The sequence below is a fragment of the Pteropus alecto genome, unplaced genomic scaffold (genome assembly GCF_000325575.1).
Source record: "Pteropus alecto unplaced genomic scaffold, ASM32557v1 scaffold164, whole genome shotgun sequence".
NCBI lineage: Eukaryota > Metazoa > Chordata > Mammalia > Chiroptera > Pteropodidae > Pteropus > Pteropus alecto.
In genome coordinates, this window is record NW_006439568.1 from 14,885,359 (window position 1) to 14,911,056 (window position 25,698).

Below are 25,698 nucleotides of genomic sequence, written 5' to 3' on the forward strand. Positions count from 1 at the left end.
TATTTAAAAATATTTATCAAGAATTAACTCTGTTAGGCACTTAGCATCAAAAGACAATCAAAAAGATAAATAGGATCAAAAGATAAACTCCTTTGTGACAGTCCGTGTCAGAGTTCATAACAGAATGAGGGTAAAAATGAGTACAAATCAATTTCAATCTTTCCTCCTAAGTGCTATGATAGTGATAGTTATTCAATTCAAAGCACGTAACATTGGTCATCTTTATTTTTGTAGGAATTCTTATGGTAATTAATAGTATCTAGAAATTTCTGAAAAATAAAAGCAGCTCTTTTCCACACGTTTAATTCATCTTTCTATATAAATCTAGAAAACACAGAGTGAATACATATTCCTAGAGTTCTTCTGAGAAGCAACATGAATCCATATTGCTTTTTCTGATTATCCATATGGCTTTTATGACTATCCTATTAATAGTATTGTTTTCAAATTATTTTAATTCTTGCCAGGTTAGCATTATCAGATCTACTATGCAGATGAGGAAACTGAGGCAGAAGAGTCAGTCTTACCTGATAATTCAGTGTTATAGATGAGACTAGAACTCGAATTGTCTGATTGCATCTGTTAGCTTTCTTGGTGGATTCATCCAATGACTTTTGTGTGGTTTCTAATGGTCAATATGAGGGGTTTTACGAAGTCACTGAATAACATGAGAGTGATTTACAAGGGTTAAAACACATATGCACACATTGGGTCATTTCCAACATCAGCTACTGAGCAGCTGTCACAACTCCCTTGAGTTGAATGGAGCTTTTTATCAGGTTATGAAAAGTTCCATATCCAATTACCAGTCCCCAGCATTACACAGGCCCTGGCTTGGCACTGCTCAGCCAAATGACACACTTGGAATGCCAAAGCAAAGTGATTGCCTAAATAATTTAGTTGAATCTTCTTTAATCCTGTACATGAGAAGCGTATAGTAATCCTCATCAGTATTTTACTCACCCGGTGCTGTCATGTAACAGTAATCTCCTATCAAATTTCCAACACTGAGCATGAAAGGGTGCATGACTTTTAAAGAATGTATTCTAGTCAACATAAATCAATGATGTGAGTCAAGATGTTCACAAAGTTGGTTTATTTGAAAGATATCAGTGGTTCTAGATGCAAACTACAAGACATTTCTAAGATGTCCAAAAAACCGAGAGGTGGGGAGAGTTCTCGGCACTATCATTTTAAAGCTATGCTCTTAAGTATTTGGAATTGCTATAAGGTATTTTCAACTCAACTATTTTTTGTTTCACTTGAAAATATTTTCATAACTTTCCATTTTCTCATATTTTGTTTTGAACTTTAAAATAGTATCTCTATGAGCAATTTTTGGTTTGCTTTCATATACAGTATTATGAAATAAACACTACCCGTTTTTAACATTTCCTATGTACCATCTGCTCCCTTTTTGATAATGGGTAGCAGAATAATGAATATAACTATCATTTAACTTTAGATAATTGCTTTATGAAATCCAAGAAAACAAAATTCTCTTTGGGGTAGATTTTGTGATCGTGTGTATCTTAGGTTCAAAATTTTACACAAATAAGCCCAGTAGGTTCAAAGACTACAGTTAAAATGCAAATTCATCAGAAAGATAAAATTATATCTCTGGAAGCTGAATCAAGAATTCATGTAAAATAATTCCTCAAATACACTCAATTGTATTGTTAGCTTCTTTTGTGCTCTCATGTCCATTCATTATTTTGTCCATTCACCCACAAGTATCATACAAAGCAAAAACAAACAAAAAAAACTTATGTTTTCTCCCCTCCAGGAAATGCATGCAAAAGTTCTAGAACTACTGTTGAAATTTTGCACAGGTACTTATAGAAAAAGTGGTGGAAAATCTAAATCAAATAGGAATGTCCGAATGTTTCAATAAACTCAAGCAGAATTTCGAAGGCCAAGTAGGCTTTCTAGCTTGATGGATTTTCAAAGGTATTTAGAGATGAAACAACTTGGTACTCTTAGGGACTCTTTAGACTAACTAGACAGATAAGTAAATGTCAGATGAAAAGGGCCATGGTGCTATTATGGCTGAGCTTGAATTTTACTCTGCAAACCAAGAAAAGCCACTGAGAATTTCAAGTAGAATAAAATGACCAGGTTTAAATTTTAGTAAGGTCACTTAGGCAACAGTGTGGAAGACGCTGGGAGTGGAGCAACTAAAACAATGAACTACTAGGAGACTATTACACTAATCTGGGCTTGAACTAAGGCAGTTACAGGGCAGGGGGTGGACAATTTACTACCACGCCACACTCCAAGTGGCCCTCAACCAGCAGCGCAAGCATGGATTGGGAGCTTGTCAGAAATACAATCTTGAGCCACACCTCTTACCTTCTGAATCAGTATTTTAACAAGCTCCTCGGGCAGTCTGCATGTCTGGGAAGTAACACTCACAAGAGATACAGTAGGGTAGTTACTGGAGGAGAAAAAAATCACTATCTTAAGTGTGGTCAGTTTGAGGTGTCCATAGAACATCCCAGGAAGCTGATCCATTAGCAGTTGGGTATATGAGTGTGGAGAATGGGTTGAAGTCTGGTTTGGTGATGAAATTTACCGTTTATTAACCTGTTAGTATTTGAAGCCATGGTCCGACCCAAGTTTCCTGAGATTTGCCCAGGAAAAGTATATCATTAGTCAGGCAGAGGGCCCAGGTGAGAGCCCTAAGGAAACACCATTATTTCAAGTCCCATACAGCAAAAGGTACTCCACAAGAAACAGAAGGAACTTCCAGTGGTAGGAATAAACGATATGAGGAGTGGGAGGAAAGTTCCAAGTGGCAGGACGGTCAACATTCTCATTTCCAGCAGAGGTCACATAGGTACAGACAAGAGTCCATTGGATTTGGCAATCTTGATGTCAGAGTAAAGCTATGGGTGAAGATTATTTCCCATTAAGTTCTTTCTTGACCTTAGTATGTGGGGATGCAATTTAGAGTTTCTGCTTTCAAAGTTCAGATGAGTAGAATATGTGAGAGGAGCTTGGTTGGTATGGAGCCAGTTTGCAAATGTTCTCTCTTCCAATAGGATGGTAAATTCTTTGAGGAATAAGGAAGGCACATAAAGATGAGTAAGACCCAGTCCTAACTCTCAAGAGTTTATAACAAATAAGAAATAAGACAACTGTAGTACAAGATGGGGTATGTACTATAAAATAAAATATTATAGGGATTCAAACGAGAAATACATTGTATCTATAGACAATAAGGAGAGGCGGCTTGCTTCTCCTCCATTGTTAGCACAGAGATATGCACACATTTAATACTTAAACTATATTACTTGCTGACTTTTTCGCTCAACAAATCTGGTAGATTGTTAATAAAGTCCCACTTATTCCAAAATCCAAGGAAACTTCAAACTCATTCATGAGATATTTATTAAAATAACACATTTAGGGAAAAAAATCAATACAATGTATACATCATTACCGAAAACTGTATACCATCATACAAAAAAGGATTTTATTTTGGGAAAGCGATTCCTAATTTATGGCAAGTTTTACTTTCAGAAATAAAACCACAAAACAACACAATCTAATTCAATCTTAAAGACTGGCATGCTGAGCAAGGAATGTTCTTATTCTTTGTAGAAGCTCCTTCTTTACACTGTCAGGTACCAGGGCTGAAATATAAAAACATAGGAGTAAGAAGATTCCAATTAATGTATGTCAATTTGAGGTTTGATATTTTATTCAGGAAGACCAATCCAAACATTTATAACTTTTTATTTATAATTTATTTCAGAAATAAGCTTGGTTTCAATTAAAAATAGGTAAAGATATCTGAAAAAATAAAATACATTTGCAATTCATTATTTGAATGAGCTATCCAATACCTAAATACATCGCACATTGAGAAGATACGGGAAATTCTTTAAACTATGAGTGAAAAGGCCTTTTTAAGCACAGAGACTGTAATAGATTGATAAATTTGACTTAAACGCAGCAACAATTTAATAAGCGTGGTCAAAATTACTGTAAACAAAGGCAAAAAACAAAAACTGGGAAAACACAGAAATGGGCTAATCTCTCTACTATATGAATTCTTCAAATTGATACAAAAAAGATCAGCAGGCTAACAGAAAAACGAGCAAAGGAAATGAAGAAAAGGAGAGACACATAGTTCTTGAATACAAGAGGGGTTTAACTTCACAATGGAAAAGATTAAAACCACATTCAGACAGCAGCTTTACCAAACAGACTGGCTAAAAGCCAAAGGTCAACAACATACTGTGCTGGCATGACTGAGGGGGAAACGGACACTCTCCCATCGGCAGGTGGGAGCACAAACTGGTACGACATTTTTGGGAAGGTAATTTGGCAATATTTTACAGGAATAAATGCATATACTCTCTGACTCAGCAAAGATGCAAAAACTGCAACAGTGGTTATATTTCCTATATTTTATTACTTGAATTTGAACCATGTGACTACATTAGCTATTCAAAGTATTAAACTAAAAATGAAAAAAAGAAAAGCCCTGCTCTTAAAAATTTTAACTGTCAATAAAAAGATCAACATGATGGTTTTTCCTTTTCAGGCTACTATCAAATAAGAGAATTAACTAAATAATATAAGCAATAGAGAATTAGCTAAAACCTCTAATGTTATTTGCTGTATCCAGAGGAAATGGAAAGCTTCAGACATAGTTCAATATCTCTATAAAGAATTCCAAAAATTGGTACGCAAACCAAATGAGGTGAATACTCCTCTTTCTATATTTAGTTCAAGCCTAGAAATAAAGTCTATATAATTAATTCAAGTCCACTGGAACTGTGATATGTATATTAAACATACTTTTATTCAAAATTATGGTGATGGAGAACAGATCAGTGGCCTTGGGCTTAGGGACGGGGGTGAGGACAAATGGATAGCTTGAGAGAGTTCACTAGGGTGGTGGTTACATTGATGTATACGTGTGTATAAAATTCATAGAACTGTGCACTAAAAAAATTCAATTTAAAAAATAAAATACTTCTCTTTACCAATCAAGAAGACTAAGAGCATAAAAGAAAAGATTTATTTTTCTCTTCTCCCTATCTCTATGTGCTCATTCTCTAGCAGGGGAACTACCAGGGACTGCAATGTCTAACGCACCTGTGTTGGAGGAGAAGCAAAGGACAATTTCTATGCTGTGTCACCAGTTCGTAAGTAATGTAATAGATTAAGCATAAATTACAGAAGAAAAACAGAAAAAGAAATTAGGGAAAATTATTTCAAAATATAAATTCATGAGGGGAACAATACATACTGCTTGCCCTCCGCCGCCCTTTCCCTAAGATATACTTGAAAAAAGTTAGGTTTTCTAAATGTGAACGGGCCTAAGGCGGCAGTTGGAAAGGATCGTAGGATTCTCTAGCTCCTTCCCAGCAGGCAGCAGTTTAGGGGACCCAGTATTCTCTAGCAATAATTTTCACTTTTTAAGCTTAAATTCTTTTTGGTATTTCTGTGTGAGAAAACAACTAATGGGCCATCTAATTTACCTGCTTCCACTTAAAACTTTCTCAAAATAAATGAAAATCATGTGGCTCCATCTGAGATAACAATATAATGTGGTTCCTGACACTATTTATTACATAACATTGATGTTAATATATTTCTTTTCCTTTGCCTTCTATAAACAAGGCATTAAAGGGAGAAATGAATCACCCTGAACATGAAGTTACAGAGCTAACAAATTCTTATCAGACTTTCAAGAAGGTGGAGCTGTTTATTTTTAATAAGGAAAGAAATAGCAGAGCAATGACTCAGGGACTGGGATAACACTTTGAATTATTAAATATTTTAGAGTTCAGGCCATATCTGATAAAGTTTATAAATCTTAGCTTCTTGTAATATTTGCCTTTACAAAATCCCATATTTTAAAAGTTATGTCTCAAGAACTGTATCAACTTATATTTGCATACTGTTTTAGAGTGCAAGAACAGTTTATACCTCTTATCTCACTTGTTACTCAAAATCATGCTAGAGAGGCAGGTAGGCAATTATAGCTCTTCCCAATGATGAAACAGAAGTACCCAAATAATTTTGCAAAGGTGTTCTTCCTTGTAAAAAGAAAGAAGAGCTGAACCAGCAAGAGAGAGAAAAAAAATCACGTCTTTAACACATGTTCCCTTTCACACAATTTCTATTCCTTACCTCTGCCTTTTGGTGTGATTTCAGCCACCAAGTCATCAACAGTAACGTGTTCTAGTCCTTTTTCTTTAATTACCTCTTATGCAAAAGCAAAAAACAAATCATATCATTTAAAATCATTATCTGTAAGAAAGATTTTCATAGAGGAAGGGTTAAGATCATGTTTTTATAGTGCAGATTGGTCTTTAACAAAATAGAGGACACTTCTTTATTTTTCTTTTTTAATGAAGTTCAACCTTAAACACATTGAGTAGTCATCACATCAAAGTCATAAGTCTGTTCATCCCTTAGCTAAATAACCTGTAACTTAACAAGTATCAACACTCAGAATGAATTTGAACTGAGGTCAAATCTAACATGTGTAAAAAACTAGAAACTTGTAACTGTACAAATCTTATTTCGTCATACCAGCACTTGAATGTATGAAGGGCAAAAAAAGCTATTATTTGTGTTTAACTTATAATTTCATAGCCCAAAATTAAAATACAGAACATTTCTTTTGCTCTTTTCTCTAAGTGGGAATTGAGTTAATTGTATCATTTAATATTCACAATAATCTAATGGGCTGGACATTTTCTCCACTTTATAGCTGAGGCAACTGAGGTTTAAAGATTAAATAACTCATTCAAATATGAGTTGAAATCCAGCTATAGTCTTTTACTAGCGAAAGTCTGCATGACCCCAAAGTCTATGCTTTTACTAATTGGTCACATTGCCTTCTTAGGGTTAAATGATATAGTCTCTATTATTATCATTTGTAGAAACCATTAAAACAATGGGAATTCATTAAAAATAACCAGAATGCCATTATACTAAAAGCTGCGGCATGCGTAATCTATCTCATGGCATCAGCAGCAGCATTCACTAACTTAACAAGCTTCCATTCTAACATTTTAAAAAATAAGTGTGATTCTCCAAGAGCTTTTAAAAATGAATTTTTCAAAAGAACACTGTTAAAGACAGATTAAATTCCAATAAGTCTGATAAAGTACTCAATTTGTTATTAAATTAAAAAATATTAGGGATAACTAATGTTTCGCTTTGAACTGGCACACTGAACAAGGTGGGATTCCGTATTTTGAAGCCAGAGGAAATCCGGCCTCACTGGCTTTAACAGCAAAACAGAGAAAATTTCTAAAAATTTAAGAATTAGGTCTAAATATTATCACGCAGGGAAGGAAATCATTACTACAAGAGTCAATTTTCCATTTGTTAAAAATTAGGTCTAAGCACTCAATGTACCTTAAAACACTGACTGTAATTTTTCTAGTGAAGCCCAAACCAACACAGTTGAGAATGACGGAATTAGCCTATCTTCTACATGAAACTGATTACCTTTACAGTGAGCCTTCAGTTGATCCTTCCAGCCACATTCAATTAATTTAGCTCTCAGCAACTCTTTGAGGCTGTTGAAAAAGAAGTATTTTCAAATTAAACTACAACAATGTATAATATCTTATATAGGAATGTTTGAAGCAAAGATTCAACTGTTCAATTAAAAATCTCCCGCCTTCCAATCACAAAACTTTCATCATGGTGTTACTTAGTTCTATTACTAAATCATTTAAATAGTTCTTTGATCTTATGCTAATCATTTCAACTCTGGGCCTAATTTTCATTATCAGTAAAATAAAATGAAGTGGATGCGGCACAGTGCTTTTCAAGAGAACTCTATTCTGGCCTTCTTATGCACCTTCCACTTCCCCCCACCAGTAGGAATATTGTAGGTCTCACACAACTTCTGGAAGGTATAGCTGAACTTGGAGCAGCAACATCTCTTGATTACAAATTCTTATCCTTTAGCTTTCTTACTTCCCCATTATATCTCTTAACTTCAAAGACTTTCCCCTTCCTTATTCCATTAACCTTCAAAATTATACATTAAGTATATTTCATTGAATCTAACACTATTTTTTTCCACATTTTAACAATTCAGTAATAAGCATACTTATAATTTTACTTGGCAGTGTTTTCTTGTTTCTTACTGGTTTAAAAAAAAGTGTATTTTGCAACCATGAATGCAATAAAATATTTTCTTATCAGTACTTTCTTATTCTTTTGCCATATCCACTTTTCCAAATCCTCAGTCTTCAACTTAAATCATCTCATTTCTTAGCTTAAACATGTCATAACCCAAACGACTTCTCTCAAACCTCCTATACTTCTACTATGTGACATTTCCACTGCAATACTAATTAGATCTTTCAATCTAACAGGGCCCAAACCTAACTCATGCTTCTCTCCCACCTCAACCTGTTCTCTTTGTCACAATGGCAACACCATTCTTCCAGTTCCTCAGGCTGGAAACCTTGGCAGTGCCCTTCACTCAGCAACTTTGTTAAAACTACATATCCAATCCATGAGCAAATCCTATTGGTTCCAGTTTTAAAATATACACCTACAATCCAAAAGGTTTTCATCTCTGCCATCTCTGCCATCCCCTAGCTCAAGCCACCATCCTGTCTTGACTGCATTGTTGCCAGAGCCTCCCACCTTGCCCCGCTGCTTCTTCCCTTATACATGTCCATGCTCCTCCCACTGCTCAAAACCCTCCAGTGGCTCTCTAATTTACTTGGAATAGGTTCCATCCTCCAGTGGCTTCCCAATTTCCTTAGAATAAAATTCCGAGTCTTCACTACAGTCTAAATGACTCTCCATGAATTGCCCCTCCCTAGCTGTGTGCTTTTTTGTTTTCCCTATCCAAAATAAGATATCCCATTATTCTCTGCTTTATTTTTGTTCTAGGACTCACCATCTGACATATTACACATTTATTGTCTGTTTCCTCCCATTAGAATGTAAGCCTCATGAAAGAACAGACTTCATGCTGCTCACTACTGTAACTTCAGCACCTTAACAGGGCATGGCATGTGGTAGAAACGCAGTTAACTAAGCTGCATGAATGAAAACACACAAAAACAATACATAATCCCTTATACTCATTACTGGCAATGCTATCCTCTCAGCCTCCCAAGGCCCTGCTCTAGATTCCACCTTCTTCCTCATTCTTCACACTGCTGAATTTTACTAAAAACAAAACGAAACAAAACAACCCTGTAAGTTCTTCTTTCCATTTCGCTGTTTCTCTTTTTTAACCCAATATAATCTAACAATTCTTTTGCATTCTATCTCAGCACTTCCAGTCTATCCTCCACACTGCCAGAATAACATTCTTAAAGTGCGAAGTGATTTAGTCATTCCCCTCCTGAAAATCTTTTAATGGCTCCCACAATGGATAACTCAACAACAGATGTTTTTACAAACCCACCACCCATTTTCCTGGCCTTTTTTGTCAGGGAAAAAAAAAAAAAATTTCACCACTCTCAGTGTAAGATATTTGGGTAGAGTTCTAGCAATAGAAATGTGACCCAGCCAAGGGTGACTGTAACTGGACTGCTACCTAAGTAAGATGGTAATCAAGCTAGGTCTTTTGCTGAAACTACTAAGAGAGTAGTCTGAGCCCAAGGGATGTAAATTTTGTACTAATTCTGCTACCTTGTGTGCAGATCCTGCTTGAGAATAAAGCCAACACAGAGGAAACTAGTGTTGACAACAATTTTCAAGTGCCTGGACCCAGTGATGCCTGAAGCAATCTCAAGTTCTAGACTTTTTAGTTAGATGAGTTTATGTATTTCAATTGGTTAAGCCAGTTTCTAAGTTCAGTTTCTATCATTTTTATTGAAAAAATTATGACTCATACAAAATCCACACCCCTCTTGTCCCCTGTTCCAGCCACACAGCTTTGACCCTTTACCCTCCAGCTTTTATTTTGCAGTTCCCCGGAATATTATCATGTCATAATAAAGCTCTGTGATTTTGCACATTCTGTTCAATCTGCCTAGATTGTCTTCTTTACTTTATTGGCTTGGAGAACTGCTACTTCTCCCCCAGCTGAGGTACCTCTTTTACTATTCTGTGAGGCCTTAACTGATCACCAAAACCCTCAAGTAGAGTTGAAAAATCCCTCCTGTTCCTTACATATATTTCTCTCATACTATGTATCACCTTGCTTCTGGAAGCCTTTCTTGATTCCTTAGGCTCTCCTTTGAACTTCCAAACCTGTTCATTTTTCAAATATTTACTTGCTATGCAATTAAGTGCTATGCATTATACTGGGTATCTGCTGCCAAGGAATTTATATTATTTTGGAAGATACAAATTAGAAAAGTGGGTGGTCACAAAAGGTGATTAAATGCTATGCTAGAACAAGGTATTTGGGGCTTAGCAGATACCTGGAAGAAATATTTAAATTAAGACCTGAATGATGAGCTAGAATTAGCTAAAGTTTACGGTAAGAAAGAGGAATGTTTCAGAGAATAGGAACAATACATGCTACTGAGGTTGAGAGAGCTTGGTAACTGAAACCTGGGTAACATGTCTCCAATTATAGTTATTTGGGCATTTTTCTTCTCTACTATACATAATTTGAGAGAGTCATTTCTTGTTCATCTTCCTATATTACCCACTTTCTTCTAAGTCTTGCAGTATTGAACAGACCTATTTTTTATAGATGTTAGGAACTGAAGCTTTCAATTCTCTACTTTCTGTAATTCTTTCCATTAACATTGGTTTTGTTCCTTGATATTTAGATTCTTATATATAATGTAATTATAATTTGAAGGTGTTAAATGTAATTTATTAACACAGTCTATTACTTACCGTTCTCTTTCTCCAGTTTCTATCAACTTTTGGTTAATCGCTGCTCTCATCTGCGCATCTTTGTTCATCTTGCTAACCTGAACATCAACATGTATTTTCAGATACAAAACACTTGCAAAGCATTTTTTTCCTAAATCCTCTAGGCAAGCATCCCAACACATTTAACACTCTGTCTATCAACTAAAGGGGTGATAAATTTCAACAATGTGTTAACAATGTCATTACTGCATCCCAAGAAGTCATACTGATGAACTCACTTTACCATTTTCTTCTCCCATATACCCTTTTATCAATGAATCTTTGCATAATAATTATTGTAACATTTATTAAACACTTATGTGCTTGGTACTGGGCTAAAACATTGGTTTTTTATCTCAACCCCCAAAACTTATTCTTTTATGTATTAACATAATTTGTATTTTACAGATGAGGAAACTGAGGCACTGAGACAGAAAGTGGTGAAGGCAGGATTTGAATTTGGTACTTTGACCCCATAAGCACCCGAACACTTTAACAGCACATCATAACTGGCTGCTAATCATTTCTACATGTTAACTGTGTTCAAAATTTTGGGGAAGCCATATAACCTCAATATCAATAATAGATTAAGCAATGTTAGTGAAAAATGAATTTTCCAGATAAGGCTCTAAGTGCTTTACTTTTCACTAAGATGTATCTGAATTACAACTGCCAAATTACCTGTAAGTATGTTTGTGTTTGCTCTTTATTAAAGTTTGCTGGTGGGATAAGGGGAAAACAAATCCCAAACTAATTCCTAACTTAGAAAATCCTCAACTTTCAGTAAAACAGACAACCAAAACCAAAATGGTGTAGAAAGAAGAGGAAGATTAGGGTATAACACTTGGGATAAGCCAACCTTACTTCGCTTCGTCTGTCACTAACTCGAGACTAGTTTTGTCTCTCATCTTGCCTATATGAAAGCTCAGACTGGCAATGAGTTCTTCAGAGTTGATTTTTTTTTTTTTTTTTTTTGAGTGGAACAGGAAAAAGGAGAGGTTGAAAAAGGACTGGGAAATGTTTGCTTCTGCAGTTGGAGACTAACATTTTCAAAAATTCTAAGGTCTACTGACTACCATTACTAGAATATTGAACTTGATCTTGCCTTGGCCCTTAAAATACGGATAGTGACCTTGGACAAGTCAATTCTTAAAGGCCTCAGTTTTCTCACTGGTAAAACAAGGGCGCTAGGGTATCCCTCCCAGTTCAGACATTCTTTGGGAAAACAGAACAGGGCGGAGACAGGGGGAGGGGAGGAGCCAGAAAACAAAGCGAGGACTGGCTTCAGGCCAACTCCGGTAGCACGCCCTGTCGGAAAGCCCTACAGGCCCGCGAGCGCGGGTCGGGGAAGCTAACGAAAGACAGCACATCGAAAGGAGCCTGGGCTGGGCCCGGGTCCCGGCCCTGAGGACCACGGGCATAGCTCACCACCATCACCGCGGGCGAGGGCCGTCCCTTCCCAGCGACGAAATGACCCTTGCGCTGACGACCGTTACCTACCACACTCTTCGGCTGCCCAGACTTAGACCCTCAGTAGCTCGGGCACCTAAGCACACAGAAAGCTAGAACACGCATTTCCGGGGCGGGATCTTGCCACCCTGCCTATAATGTGAGAATTTAACCAGCGCGGGCCGCCTCCTGGCCGCTCAGCACTCTGGGCAAGAGAGTCCAGATCCTATTGTCGTGCGAGCAGTTCGTCCTCGGAAAACTACATAGCCCAGCATGCAACAGAGCCAACTTTCGCAGGGGCACTACATTTCCCAGAAGGCATTTTGCACCGCAATGTTATCTGGGATGGGACCGCACCGCCTCCCATCCTCCGTGTTACGAGTGAAGCGCGGACCTTTCAACAAGAGCTTTATTAATTCTCACGCGTGGACCCTGGAAGATGATGGAGGTGGCCGCTAATTGCTCCCTGCGGGTGAAGAGACCTCTGTTGGATCCCCGATTCGAGGGTTACAAACTTTCCCTCGAGCCTCTGCCCTCTTACCAGCTGGAGCTTGACGCAGGTGGGAAGCGGCGGTGACCCCTCGCACTCTGCCCCTTTCCCCTTTCAGATGCCTTTGGCCCGACCCTCCCCGCATTTTCTTCCTTTCTGACTCCGGCAAGCAAGGCGACTGAGGCCTTTCTCACGGCTCCTCGGGCAGGGGTGGACATAAGGTGGCGATCTCTGGAGAAGGACTCCCATCCCGGAACTCCACGGGAGCCACCTTCTCGCGGTTCTTATGTAGAAGGGACCACCACGGGCCGGTCCTCGGCTGGACCGCCAGGGCTGCGGTGTCCGGCACGCGGGTGGTTCTTGGGCTCCGGCCGCCTTTCCGTCCCTGGCGTGGTCCTTGCTGTGGGAAAAGCTCAGAACTTGCTTTCCCCCGGTCATTCTCTGTAAACGTGTACGTTGAGAAGCCACACCTCCTTGGAGGACCCCCAGCTCTCGTCTCTTCCGGCTGAGACCCAGTTTTTAAAACAGAAACTTGGTTGCAGTTCAGAGCATTTTCAGTTACTTGGGTGCTATCAGACTCAGGACTATTGTAGAGGACATCTTTGGAAAATTTTGAGGAAAAGATCGTTTTCGTACCGATACTTCTACTTGTTTTGTTTATCTGTAGCTGGCCAGAATATTCATCCTTCTTTTTACAAAGGAAAGAATGGCATTTTAATTAATCATAAAAAGTCCAGAGATTTGCATTTTTAATGCACACTCCCGCTGATTCTGATACATGTTGTCAGTGTATCACACTTTGCGAAATACTGATCTAGAATTAAGAGATTTTATAATATCGAATAAGTAGTGTCTAATTCATTTATAAAATTCAGAAACATCTTTTAGAAGTCTATCTTATGTTGTCATAGTCTGTAACAAGGTTCAATGGTCTTGTTGGGAAAAAAAATGTAAACAGTTAATTATAAAGCAATGCGGTAAGGCAGTGATCAGGATATGTACAAAACATAATGGTAGTACTTAAATATCTTTCCAAACCGGTGTGGGGGTCTGGGAAAACTTCCCGGTGGAGTTGATACCTAAGTTGAGCTTTGAAGGAAGGTTAAGAGTTGACCAGAGTAAGATAAATTGAGCTTAGTTTTTCATTCCATTCCTTTTCTTTCCTTGTCTCACCCTATGTCAGTAAATGGCACCACCATGTGTAGTTAGTTTATGCATTAACAACAACAACAAAAAAACCCCAAAACTCAGTGGCTCAAAACAATAAGCAGTTATTGTTCTTAAGTCTACAGGTCGGGTAGGTGGTTCATCTAGTTGTGGCTTAGGCTTGTTTGTGCATCTTTGTTGAGTTGTGGATTTGCTACAACTTGGCTTAGGCTTGTTTGTGCATCTTTGTTGAGTTGTGGATTTGCTACGTGGTTCTTGTAGTCTCGGCTGGACTACCTCATATATTTGGGGGTTCTCTGGCTATAGACTGGTTTAAGATTATTTCAGTGGTCCCTACTTAGCTCTCCTGCATATAGTCTCTCATTCTATAGCCAGGCTTATTCCAAGAGACAAGTAGCATTGCACAAGCACTTTTTCAAGCTACTGCTTGAAATAAATTCGCTGTTGTCCTATTGTCCTCAGCAAACTGCTAGTGAGCACCTCTGGTGTGTGAAACTTTAGGATGTGAGAATGAAGACATTTCTGGTCTCAAAGAGCACTGAGGTTTATTCTCTTGTCTTAAATAATGTTATTAAATTGTTCCAAAATTCCCTCTCTACATAAACGGTAAATGTCACTTCGTCTTTTTTTATTCCAATGAACGAAGCAAAAAACCCCCTTTTTAAAAAAAATAAATTCTAATTGCCCTTTGACCCAGCAATTCCATTTCTGGGCATTTATCTTACAGGTAATTTTTTCCTGTAACATAGACATTTTCATTTATTCAGTAAATGTCTTTGTTTATATTTTCCCTCTATATTTCACTTAGCTAATTCATACTCTATTCTTTGTGTGTGTGTGTGTGTGTGTGCGTGCGTGTGTGTGTGTGAGTGAGTGTGAGGCAACCTTTGGTTGACCTCACAGATTGCAAAGACCTTGTCAGCTTACAATCCCTTATTTTTTATTTTTTACGCCTACAGTACCTGGTCTTCCTAGGTGGTCTCCCATCCAAGTACTAACCAGGCCCAACCCTGCTTAGCTTCCAAGATCAGCCGAGATCGGGCTTGTTCAGGGTGGCATGGCCGTAGACTCGTACTCCATTCTTTTATCTTGGTTTATATGTTACTTTACATGAGAGACTCCTTTCTTGATTACCTCGTTAGAATCTATGCTATAGAATCGGTACGTATTAGGATCTGTACTTCACTTTCCTATAGACTATCAAACTTTATAGCATTCGGTGTTTGTTTTCTCTGCTAAGACTATTAGTTCTATACTGATGGGTCCGGTGTCCATCTTTTTCGGTGCTTTATTTCTAGGGCCTAATGAACAGTAAATTATTTTATATTACACATATTAAACAGCTTTATAGAGATATAATTGACAATAAACTGCATGTATTTAAGTGTATAGTTTGGCAAATTTTGACACATGTATACGCTCATGAAGTTGTCACTATAATCAAGATATTAAACTTAGCTATCATCCCCCAAAGTTCCCTGTATCCTTCTGTAACCAGTCCTCTGTTCCTTCCCATGTCTCCTTCAATCCATAAGCAACTACTTGTGTTCTTTCTGTCACTATATATTAGTTTGCATTTTCCAGAGTTTTATATTCATGGAATTATGCAATATGTACTTTGTCTGACTTCTTTTACTCAGCATAATTACTTTGAGTTCATTCTTGTATGAGAGAAGGATATTGAAATCTGACTATAATTGTAGATTTTTCTATTTTTCCTTACAGTTCTATCAGTTTTTGTTTCCTGTTTTTGAAGCTGTTATGTTGCATAAATATCATTGATTATTGTGTTCTCTTAATAAACTGACCTTTATCATTATGAAATAACCTTCTTTATCCTTGGCGATAGTCTTTACTCTGACATCTACTGATATTAAAATAGTCACCTCAGCTTTCTTTTGATTGTTACCATTTTGTTTATATATAAATATATATATATTTCCATCTTTTTACTTTTAGCCTCTTGGTGTCTTAGTATTTAACATGCATTTCTTATTGGCAGAAATAGTTGGGTCTTGCTTTTTTATTCAATCTGACAATATCTTTTAATTAGACTGTTTACATTTAATGTAATTATTGATTTTGTTGGGTTTGGGTCTTTTATCTTGCTATTGGTATTCTGTTTGTCCTATCTAGTCTTTGGGAAAATGGAATTTTCCCACTTTACTGCCTTCTTTTGGATTATTTTTTTAATTAATGTACATTATCACCTTTGTTGGCTTATTAGCTATAGCTCTTTGTTTTGTTATTTTAGTGGTTGCTTTAGGGTTTAAGTATACAGCTTTAACTTATAACATGATATATTCAAATGATACTACACCACTTTACATGTTTTATAAGACCGTTACAATGGCATACTTCCATTTCTTTCCTGGGCTTTATGCTATTGTTGTCATGAATTTTACTTTTATGTATTATTATAAATTCACAGTACATTATTATTATTTTAGTTTAAATAGTTAATTATCTAATAAAGAGGTGTAGATGATACATAAAAATCTTACACATTTCTCCTATAGTCGCCATTTCTGGTGCTCCTCATTTCTTTATGTAGACCCGTATTTAGAATTTTATTTTTTAATTTTTTAGTTGCAGTTGACATTCAATATTATATTAGCTTCAGTGTACAGCATAGTGACTAGACATTTACATAGTTTACAAAGTGTGTAGATCCATATTTTTATCTGTATAATTTTATCTGTATAATTTGCCTGAAGGACTTTTAATATTTCTTGTTGTATAGGTTTTGGTGAAGAAATTTTTCACTTTTTGTATGTCTGAAAACATTTTTATTTAGCCTTGGTTTTCAAAAGATACTTTTGCCATGTATAAAATTCTAGGTTGACTTTTTTTTCTTTCAATACTTTAAAGATGTTTTGCCAGTGTCTTGCTCTATTGTTTCTGATGAGAAATCTGATGTTACCCATCTTTGTTTTTAATGTGTCTTTTTTCTCTGGCTGCTTTTTAGATTTTTCTCTTTTACATTGGTTTTAAGCAGTTTGATTATGTTGTGCCTTGGTGTGGATTTCCTCATGAATCTTGTGCTGCGGGTTTGTTGAGCTCAGATCTGTGGGTTTAGTTTACATCGTGTTTGGTTAAGTTTTTAGTCATTATTTCTTCCAGTTTTTTCCCTCACTCTTCTTTCCTTTGAGAAATCCAATTGCCCATTTTCAGATTGCTGTAAGTTGACCCCAGGGCATCAATGTTTTCATTTTTCCCCATTCCTTTTTTTCGGTTTTATTTTTAATAATTTCCGTTTTCATGTCTTTAATTTTACTAATCTTTTTTTTCAGTGTCTAATCTGTCATTAATCCCGTCCAGTGTATATTTCATCTTAGATATTGTCGTTTTCATCTCTAGAAATTTTATTTCTAAATCATCTTTACATCTTTCATGTCTATCAATTTAATCATATGTCATATATGATAAAATTGTTTTAGTGAACTATAGCTGCGTTGGTCTCCTCAGACTTTCTGCACTCAATTTCTACAACAAAGGGAGTCCGTCAGGTTCTACCTTATTTTCCCCTCTTTGTGCTGTGGTCTGGAAACTCACTCAAAGAAGTAAGCTGCGGTGGCAGCAGGGCTCACCTCACTTGTTTCTCATGTCTTAGAGATTACTGTTCTTTGTTGCCTGTTGTCTAATGTCTTGAAAACTCTTGTTTCATTTAATTTTATCTGGTTTATTTAATTTTATCTTATTGACTGTTTCTGATGGAAAGATAAATCTAGTCACTATTATTTCATCTTGGCTGCAAGCAGAAGTTGTTCGATATATATTTTAAGTGAAAAATGATTTCTTTAGAATAATAAAAACAAAACCGAAATGGGTTAATGAAGATAATGAGAAAACGGGAGTGCAGATGCTTTTTAAAGAAGTTTCAGAAGTACAGAGTAGGAGAGAGCTCTGCTTTGAGTGCACGGCAGAAAAGAGGAAACTTTTACATTTGTTTGTTTTGTGACTGGGGAAGTTTTCAACATATTTAAAGGGGAGGAGAAGAGTCCAGTAGAGAGGAGATAATTGTTGGAGGCGAGGCCTGGAATAGCGGGGAGAGAATGGAATCATAAGCATATGTGTGAGGATTAGCCTTGGAAAGGAAAAGAAAAACAGGGATATCAGCACTTTTTTTATGTGCCATATAGCAAACACTTTATATGTTTTAAAGTTAAGCTTGTCAATTTTATAGGATAAGTACTATTAACATTTATTATAGGTAAGGAGACAAGGTAGAAAAGTTAAGTAACTTAACCAAGCTACTCGTCTGTGGCAAAGCTGACCCTAAAACTCATGCTGTTTCTATTAGTCTGTGGAGTTTTTCTAGGATATTTCTTCAGAGCAGGGAGAATAAAAGCTGGTGAGGATTAAGGCTATAGTTAGAATAAAGGGAGGGAGGAGCTATGTAACCATTGTATTTATGTAGACTTTACTATAAAATTTGTATCTACTTTTATGGAGGAAAACATGGAAAGAGAGGCAGGTGAATATGTTAATGTGTGCGGAAGCATTATATGACATAGTTTAATGCTCTAATTCTAGCCTTACCCTGTTCCATAAATCTTGCTTCAGAACTTGTAATACAGACTTGTGCTCTCACTTTTTTTTTACATCTTCATGCACAAATAGCAAACTCAGTAACTAGGTGAAAAGAAGACTTAAGTTATTGGGTACAATTTGAAGATAAATGGTCTAAGAAGTGACCTTCGTTAATGTTTTAATGTTCTTTGCTTCTACTCTCCCTCCCTTTAAAAAATACTATACTTTTCTTATATAAGTATTATATTGAATCATGTTTAGTAAGTGTCAAAAGAATTTAATATTGGCAGTTTCATGTGGTTCAAGGTAATAGTATTACGGACAAGAAGCAGTAACTTGTTTTAGCCCATTAACAGGCATCGTACCTCTTTTGTTTACCAGTGTTTGCCCAACGCCAAGCACAGTGCCTGGCACATAGTAGACATTCAATAAATAATTTTCGAATGAAAAACTATAGGTTTTTGAGGTTCTATGCATGTTTTGTAAGGAATTTAGGTCCTAATTTCTTTTTATTTTATAATTTTTTAATTTTTTTCCTTTTTTTTAAAGTTTATTGAGGTAACATTGGTTAATACAATTATATAATTTTCAGGTGTACATTATCCTTTGACATCTGTATATTCTATTGTGTGTTTACCACCCAAAGTTCAGTTTCCTTCAACTACCATATATTTGATCCCCTTTACCCACTTTACCCTCCCCCTGCCCCCCTAATTTCTTTTTAAAAGACTAAGAAGGATTTTTTAGGAAAGCTCTTTTATTTCCAATGCATGATAACATTAAATGATAAAATACTTACTACACTGGCTTCTTAGCTCTCTGTTAAAGGTGTTCCTCTTTTTCAACCATTTCCAAGATCCCAGCAGAGACTTAAGACTCCCTGCTCTTTACCCCTTCTTTTAGGAAGCTCTGTAAAAGGACTTTCTGCCAGCCTCACACTCTCAACACTACTTTTCTTTAGTTGCTGTGCATCTCCTTTTATTCTTAAGATGATTGACATGATAAATGCAACAATAACTTTTCTTTTTCATGTGGGGCCAGAGGCAGACTTTTTTTATGCACTAACAGCACAATTATGAAGAAAATGTATTTGTTGTAATATTGTCTAATATTATTGCTTTGGGTTATTACAGTACTGTGTACATTTCCTGTAGTATTGAGTTTCATCCACACAGTGGTGCTAGAAAACCAAGAATTTATGACTGTTTCCTTCCTAATCAGTGGAATATGTGTTTCTAACTGTTCCTTATAAAAGAGATACTTTCTGAGTTATATAATAACAATTTCCTCAGCCTCTATCAAATCCATCATAAAGTTATAATTATTTTACTTTTTAAATGCCTCCAAACTGCAGTCATCCTTAACCCTGATCACTGCAATATCTCCCTAATGGATCTTCCTGGATTTATCACTGCTTTGCTCCAGTATTTTTCTATAGTGAAGTTATAAGTGATCCTTTTACAAATTTGAATCTGGACTTCACTCTCCTGCTTAAAAATCTTAAATGAGTTCTTATTACATTGGGGTTATCAACAAATACAAATAAAGACAGGCCTTCCATGATCCAACCCCTGGCCAACTTTATAGCTTCATTCATCTGTAAGCTTTTCCTTGTACAGATCCGTTACTCTGTATTTCTTCCAGTTTGGCCTTCTTTTGGGTCTTCAAACCCAAGTTTTTCCTCCTACATTTGCCTGGTTTCCTTCTGCCTGTGATAAGTAGGTATGTGTGTAGGTATATTTCTTCTTAAGTTTACTTTATCCTTTGTAGCTTGGCTCAAATTTTGGAAAGCTTTCATTAATCTCCCCAGGTAGATCAGCTCCCAGTGTTATTTTTCTTATGATACCAGTAATTTTTTTTTAATAGCATTTATTACACTTTAATCATATATTTAGTTATGTGATTATTTGACTAATGTCCATTACCCTACTGGATCATAATGGCTAAGAATGTAGATTCTGTGCGCTGCTCATCATTGTATCACTGGTACCTATAAAAATATTTGTTAGATAAATCAGTGAATGGATATAAGTCACCCAGGACTCAAAGCAGGTAATAGAATTAGGAGCAGGTGAGTATTATGGAAAAAGAAAAAATACTCGCAATTAGAATACAGTAAGGTGAGTTGTATATTAAGGTAAAGTATTGGCCCAGCTTGGTCTACTTATGTAGTTCCTGTTGGAGCAGAAATTAATTCTAGTTTAAGTTCTAGTTTAAGTTCTACTATCTTAGCTGCTCCCACAATTTTATCTGCCAAATGTGACCTTTGCCTCTCACTACTCCCCCCGCCCGCTTCCAGATAGGAACCCTTACAGTTCAGGAAGCGGGCGGGGGGAGTAGTGAGAGGCAAAGGTCACATTTGGCAGATAAAATTGTGGGAGCAGCTAAGATAGTAGAACTTAAACTAGAACTTAAACTAGAATTAATTTAAAAAAAACACCTTAAACTTATACAGTGTTATATGCCAATTATATCTCAATAAAGTTGGAGAAAAGTGAAATAAAATTGTGCAAGCGGCTAATGCTCTAGTGGAAAAAGCGCTATTCTTTTAAGTAGGAGACCTTGTTTCTATTCTGAGTATGATATTGTTTTGTTCTGTACCCTTGGGAAAAATGTGATATAACATTGGAGAAGTCACCATTTGTGCTTACATTTATTTCCATAATTATAAAGTAAGATAAAAACATTCTTTATTTCTTAATGCGTGGCAAAAATGAATGAGATAGGCAATAGCATTTTAAAAAGCATAAAAACATATATGAAGTAGATTTAATATTTGCCCAGAAGACAGGAAATCCTTCACTTTTAGATTTTCTCTTTTCTTTTTATTCATAATTATAAGGAATAGATGCCTAAAAGAAAAGTGGGTCGTGGCATGAAAAGCCCATCTCCTGTGGCCACTATATTCTAAGTACTGTAAAGGCAGAGACCATGTAAGTTCTGCTCACTGTTTATCCTCTGCACACAGTTCCTGGTAGGTGCCTGGAAATTGTTTTTGAGTGAATAATGCAATGAATGGTCCTGAAAGCCTTTGTAATTAGCATTCTGTAATTTCTTTGCTGAGTAGGCATTCTGCAGCAGGGAACAATCTGAGGTGAGACTCTTAATGTTTAGGTTTATTTTTCTTATATTTCAGCTGTGGCAGAAGTAAAACTTCGAGATGATCAATATACACTGGAACACATGCATGCTTTTGGAATGTATAATTACCTACACTGTGATTCATGGTATCAAGACAGTGTCTACTACATTGATAACCTTGGAAGAATAATGAATTTAAAAGTGATGCTGGTAAGGAAAAAATATATAATCTTATGATTTTCCAATAAATTTGATCTGCAGTTTTCACTTTGATTTTGATGTCCAGAGTATTGATATACACATACCTTTCATATATGGAGTCTCGTCAGCAGTCTATGTAACCTCCTCTTCTGTTTAATTCAATTTTAATTTTTTTCCCTTTCTTCCTGTTACTTACACGTATTTATTCCCCTCCACTCCCACCAGTGACAGTTACTCTAATGAACTGATATAACTATTCGTGTCTGCTTTCTCTACGTGAGGTGCTATCCCCAACCATGAAAGTGGATTTATCTGATTTTCCTTTTAGTTAATTTTTGCTTTATTTATATTTATGTTAATTTGGTACAAAAATTTAGGATTGTTTTGTCTGCTACGGATTGGTCTTTTAGCATTATGAAATGTTCCTCTTTATTTCCAGGCTCTGGGAATAATTTTTAACTTGAAATCTTCCTATATTAATATAGTCATGCTGGCTTATTGTTATATATTAGTATTTATCTTTTTTTTTAATCTTTTTCTCTCAATTTATCAGTGTTCTTATTTTTAAAGTGTATCTCTTGTAAAGAGCATATAGTTGGGTCTTGTTTTTTATCCAGTGTGACAAAATTTGTCGTTCAGCTGGAGGGCCGAGTACATTTTATATTCAGTGTAATTACTGATGTGGTTGGGTTTATGTTACTCTCTTATTAATTCTTTTCAATTTGTTCCTTTTGTTCTTGGTTCCTTTGTATCTGTTTTTTTGGGGGGTTGAGGAGATTAACCAAAGCTTTTTTTTTTTTAATTTTTAAAAAATTCCATTAATTTTTACTTTTGGCTTTTTATCTAAACCTGTTTGTATTATTATTTTTAATGATTAATGTCATGATTATAGTATCCACCCTTAAGTTATCACAGTCTGCCTCTAATTAATATTATTCCACTTAAAAAACATTTAAACCTTACAATAATATTCCTTTTACTTACCACCTTTTGAGCTATTTTGTCATATATTTTCCTTCTTCATATGTTGTGAACTGCATAATACTTTGTTAATATCTTTGCTTTAAACAGTCATCTATTAATAGCTTCCTAACTACTCTCTGCTTCTTCCAGCCATCCTCACAGAATAATCTAACTTGCTTGTCTACACTTATCATTTGTCACTTAAATTCCTTTATTTCCTTTATGATGAAATTCATACTTTTTAATATGTAATTCTAGAATAGGCAGTGTGTTCCTGTGATTTAAAGAATAAGAAATTTTAAAAGGTATTTAGTGAAGTTTCTCCAGTTTTTTAATCTGTCTTGTGTTCAGTACCTATATTCCCTCTGCAACTTTTTTTTATTAGTTTCTTGTGTGTCCTGCCAGAGGTGGTTTGCATTTGTGCATGTGTCTGTGTGTTTTATTTTTTTGGCAAGTATAAGCACAAAGTGATATATGGTCTTAAAATACAAAGTCTTCATCTTGGCACATGCAGTTTAATGCCCTTCTCTCCAACTCTTTCACCTCTTTGAACTTACTGCATTCTAGTTATCCCAGACTCCTGCAGTTCGTAGCCTGTTGCCTCCAGCCCTTTTCCCGTGTGATTTACTCTCACTGGAACATTCTCTCTTAGTTCTGTCAGACTGCTTCCCAATATTCACTTAGTCCCAGCTAATCATTTCATCTAGAAAGTTGCCCTGATTTTTCCCTATGCTCCTTCAAGAATATTCAAACCATTGGCTCACAGATCTACATGGACTGTGAATTTCCTCTAAGCCAGGGGTGGGCAAACTTTTTCTGTACAAGATCAGATAATAAATCCTTTAGGGTTTTTGGGCCAGCCAGACAGTCTTATGTCACAACTGCTCAATTTTGTTGTAGTCTTGTGAAAACAGCAATAGCCAGTATGTAAATGAATGAGTGTGGCACCAATAAAACACTATTTACAAAAACAGACAGTGGGCCAGATTCAGCTCATGAGCAATAGTTTGGTGACCCTTGGTCTAGCCTGTAGGTCTTTCATATATTTCTTTAATCCTAGCACTCAGGAGAAAGCCTGGCCAGCATGTTTTTTTCTTATTTTTTGGAGTTGGCTTTGCATTCTTGATAGGATCTTCCTCTTTTTATCCAGATACAGGTATGAGTCTTTGGTTTGTTGAGATAAATCATTTTACTGAATGAGAAATATTGTTTTCAACAATCATTGAATGCTACTATGTGCTTAGTAGCCACATACCTAAATAAATTGATAACATGTAACAGTGGAAGTAGGCATAAGATGCAGAAGTAGTATGGAGAAGGAAACAGTTTAGTCTGTGCTTGGGTGGGAGAGGGGTGGGGATAGGGTAACAGTTGAAGGCCAGAAGCTTGTTTTATCATTTCATCCATTGATAATCAAAATTTGGGATGCCAATTTCAATTTAAATCACAAAATCGATTGGAGATCTGGAATGAAAGTTTAATGATTTCATTTGAAATACTAGAGATAAGCAGTGTGGACTGGTCAGTATGTTTTTCTTCTCTCATTGGAAAGTTTCCATAGGAAATCAAATACAGTTGACCATTGAACAATGTAGGAGTTAGAGGTACTGACCCCTGTGCAGTAGAAAATTTATGTATAACTTTTGACTCCCCGGAAACCTAGTTGTCCCTTGGTATCCATAAAGGATTGGTTCTAGGACACTGTCCCCGCCTCCACCCCGCCCCATTCCCCAATACCAAAATCCATGGATGCTCAAGTCCTCTATATAGAATTGCACAGATTAATGCATGTAGTCGGCCTGCTGCATCCATGGACTCCCAATCCTGTATCAAAAACAGTACAGGTATTTATTGAAAAATACCATGGATGAGTAGACCCATGTAGTTCAAACCTATGTTCAATAGTCACCTGTGCTATAATTTTATTAAGGTAGCTTATTTGACATGGAATCTGAGCAAAGACTAATATGTCTTTGATTCCTTTTCCTGACTTATTCTCTTGCTTCTATGGACACCTTAGAATAACTTATTATAGATTCTTACTTAGTTTAGTCTCTCTTTGCCTGCCTGTGGACTTATTTAAGACACTATACACACTATGCACTATGTGTTTGGATAGTGTGTACAAAGAACAAAATGCCCTTTATGCACGTGCACTACATTGCCTGTAGACAGTCATACATAGCCACACTCTGCCTATAGTTTGCATTTTATTGTGTGTTTTAAATTTAAGGGCTTTTACATTGTTTAAATTCTATTCTGTTATTTATTTAGTTTTTATAAATCTAAACTTTGGAAATTTTCTAAGAATATTCACTTATAATCCTAACTCAGTCCCATAGTCTGATTTATGCTATTCAGTCAACATTCAGAATACTTACTGAATACCTACCGTATGTTAGGCATTACTGTAGGCAATGGGACTGCTGTATTATATAAAATAAAGTCTCTTCCAGTTTATTAATTGACAGTACAATTTGAACCACTTCTTTTTCTCTCTTACCCAATTTGAATTTGACATTGAAATAACGACCTTTTTTGGTATATGTTCATACATGTTCAAAGCAATGTATGCCTTTTCATATATATAGTATATTTTTAAATTAGTTTTATTTCCTAATAAAATTAAAAGGTTTTTAAAAAAATTTTATTGGTAAGCAATAAGGAAACCATAATTTAAAATAGGTGACTTCAGGAAAGTTTCTACAAGTTGCCTTCCTTTTTAGTTCTCAGTTATTCTCCAGTTTTTTACTAGTGTAGAGAATTGGCATTTTTATGATTTTCTTTTTGACCCCAACACATGATATTGCCTTCCACTTATTGAGCTCTTCTTTTATGTCCTTAAGTAAGATTTTTATAGTTTTCCCTTGATCTTATGCTCATTTTATTAAGCTTATCCTTAATATTTTATAGCTTTTTCATTTGTTGTTAATAGAGTTGTTAAAGACTTTGTTGTATAAACAGCCACCTTATTTCATAATTCTGTA

At 36.0% G+C, this 25,698-nt stretch overlaps 2 protein-coding genes and 1 pseudogene across 6 annotated transcripts in view; 1 reads left to right on the forward strand and 2 right to left on the reverse strand.

Annotated features, from left to right (window-relative positions):
- Positions 1 to 2,557: 2,557 nt before the first annotated feature.
- Positions 2,558 to 12,430, reverse strand: ENY2 (ENY2, transcription and export complex 2 subunit). 5 transcript variants are annotated; one of them, XM_006916607.3, is made up of 6 exons: positions 12,328 to 12,430; positions 10,810 to 10,886; positions 7,486 to 7,556; positions 6,154 to 6,228; positions 5,950 to 6,059; positions 2,558 to 3,638 (listed from the first exon to the last, which is right to left on the reverse strand). In XM_006916607.3, the coding sequence occupies exons 2-5, from the start codon at positions 10,875 to 10,877 to the stop codon at positions 5,980 to 5,982; spliced, it is 294 nt and encodes a 97-aa protein (XP_006916669.1). In that variant the 5' UTR covers positions 10,878 to 10,886; positions 12,328 to 12,430; the 3' UTR covers positions 2,558 to 3,638; positions 5,950 to 5,979. The 5 variants fall into 5 exon arrangements, with proteins under 5 accessions (XP_006916669.1, XP_024905831.1, XP_006916667.1 ...); XM_025050063.1 differs by having other exon boundaries at positions 12,324 to 12,416; XM_006916605.3 differs by having other exon boundaries at positions 12,256 to 12,408.
- Positions 12,431 to 12,492: 62 nt separating this feature from the next.
- NUDCD1 (NudC domain containing 1) overlaps positions 12,493 to 25,698 on the forward strand; it is a 58,321-nt gene continuing 45,115 nt past the window's right edge. Inside the window, exons 1-2 of the mRNA XM_006916608.3 lie at positions 12,493 to 12,836; positions 21,603 to 21,757. Of these exons, the coding sequence (XP_006916670.1) occupies positions 12,716 to 12,836; positions 21,603 to 21,757 (276 nt within the window). The 5' untranslated portion in view covers positions 12,493 to 12,715. The remainder of the gene's footprint in view (positions 12,837 to 21,602; positions 21,758 to 25,698) is intronic.
- LOC112483720 lies at positions 14,884 to 15,002 on the reverse strand (annotated as a pseudogene).

Bases quoted from the DNA above. Each gene is read 5' to 3' on its own strand.
- ENY2 (XM_006916605.3), bottom strand. The intron at 7,557-10,809 runs GTAAGTAATAGA...CTTTTTCAACAG, and splicing joins GAAACTGGAGAAAGAGAACG to CCTCAAAGAGTTGCTGAGAG. The intron at 6,229-7,485 runs GTAATCAGTTTC...CTTTTGCATAAG, and splicing joins ACTGAAGGCTCACTGTAAAG to AGGTAATTAAAGAAAAAGGA.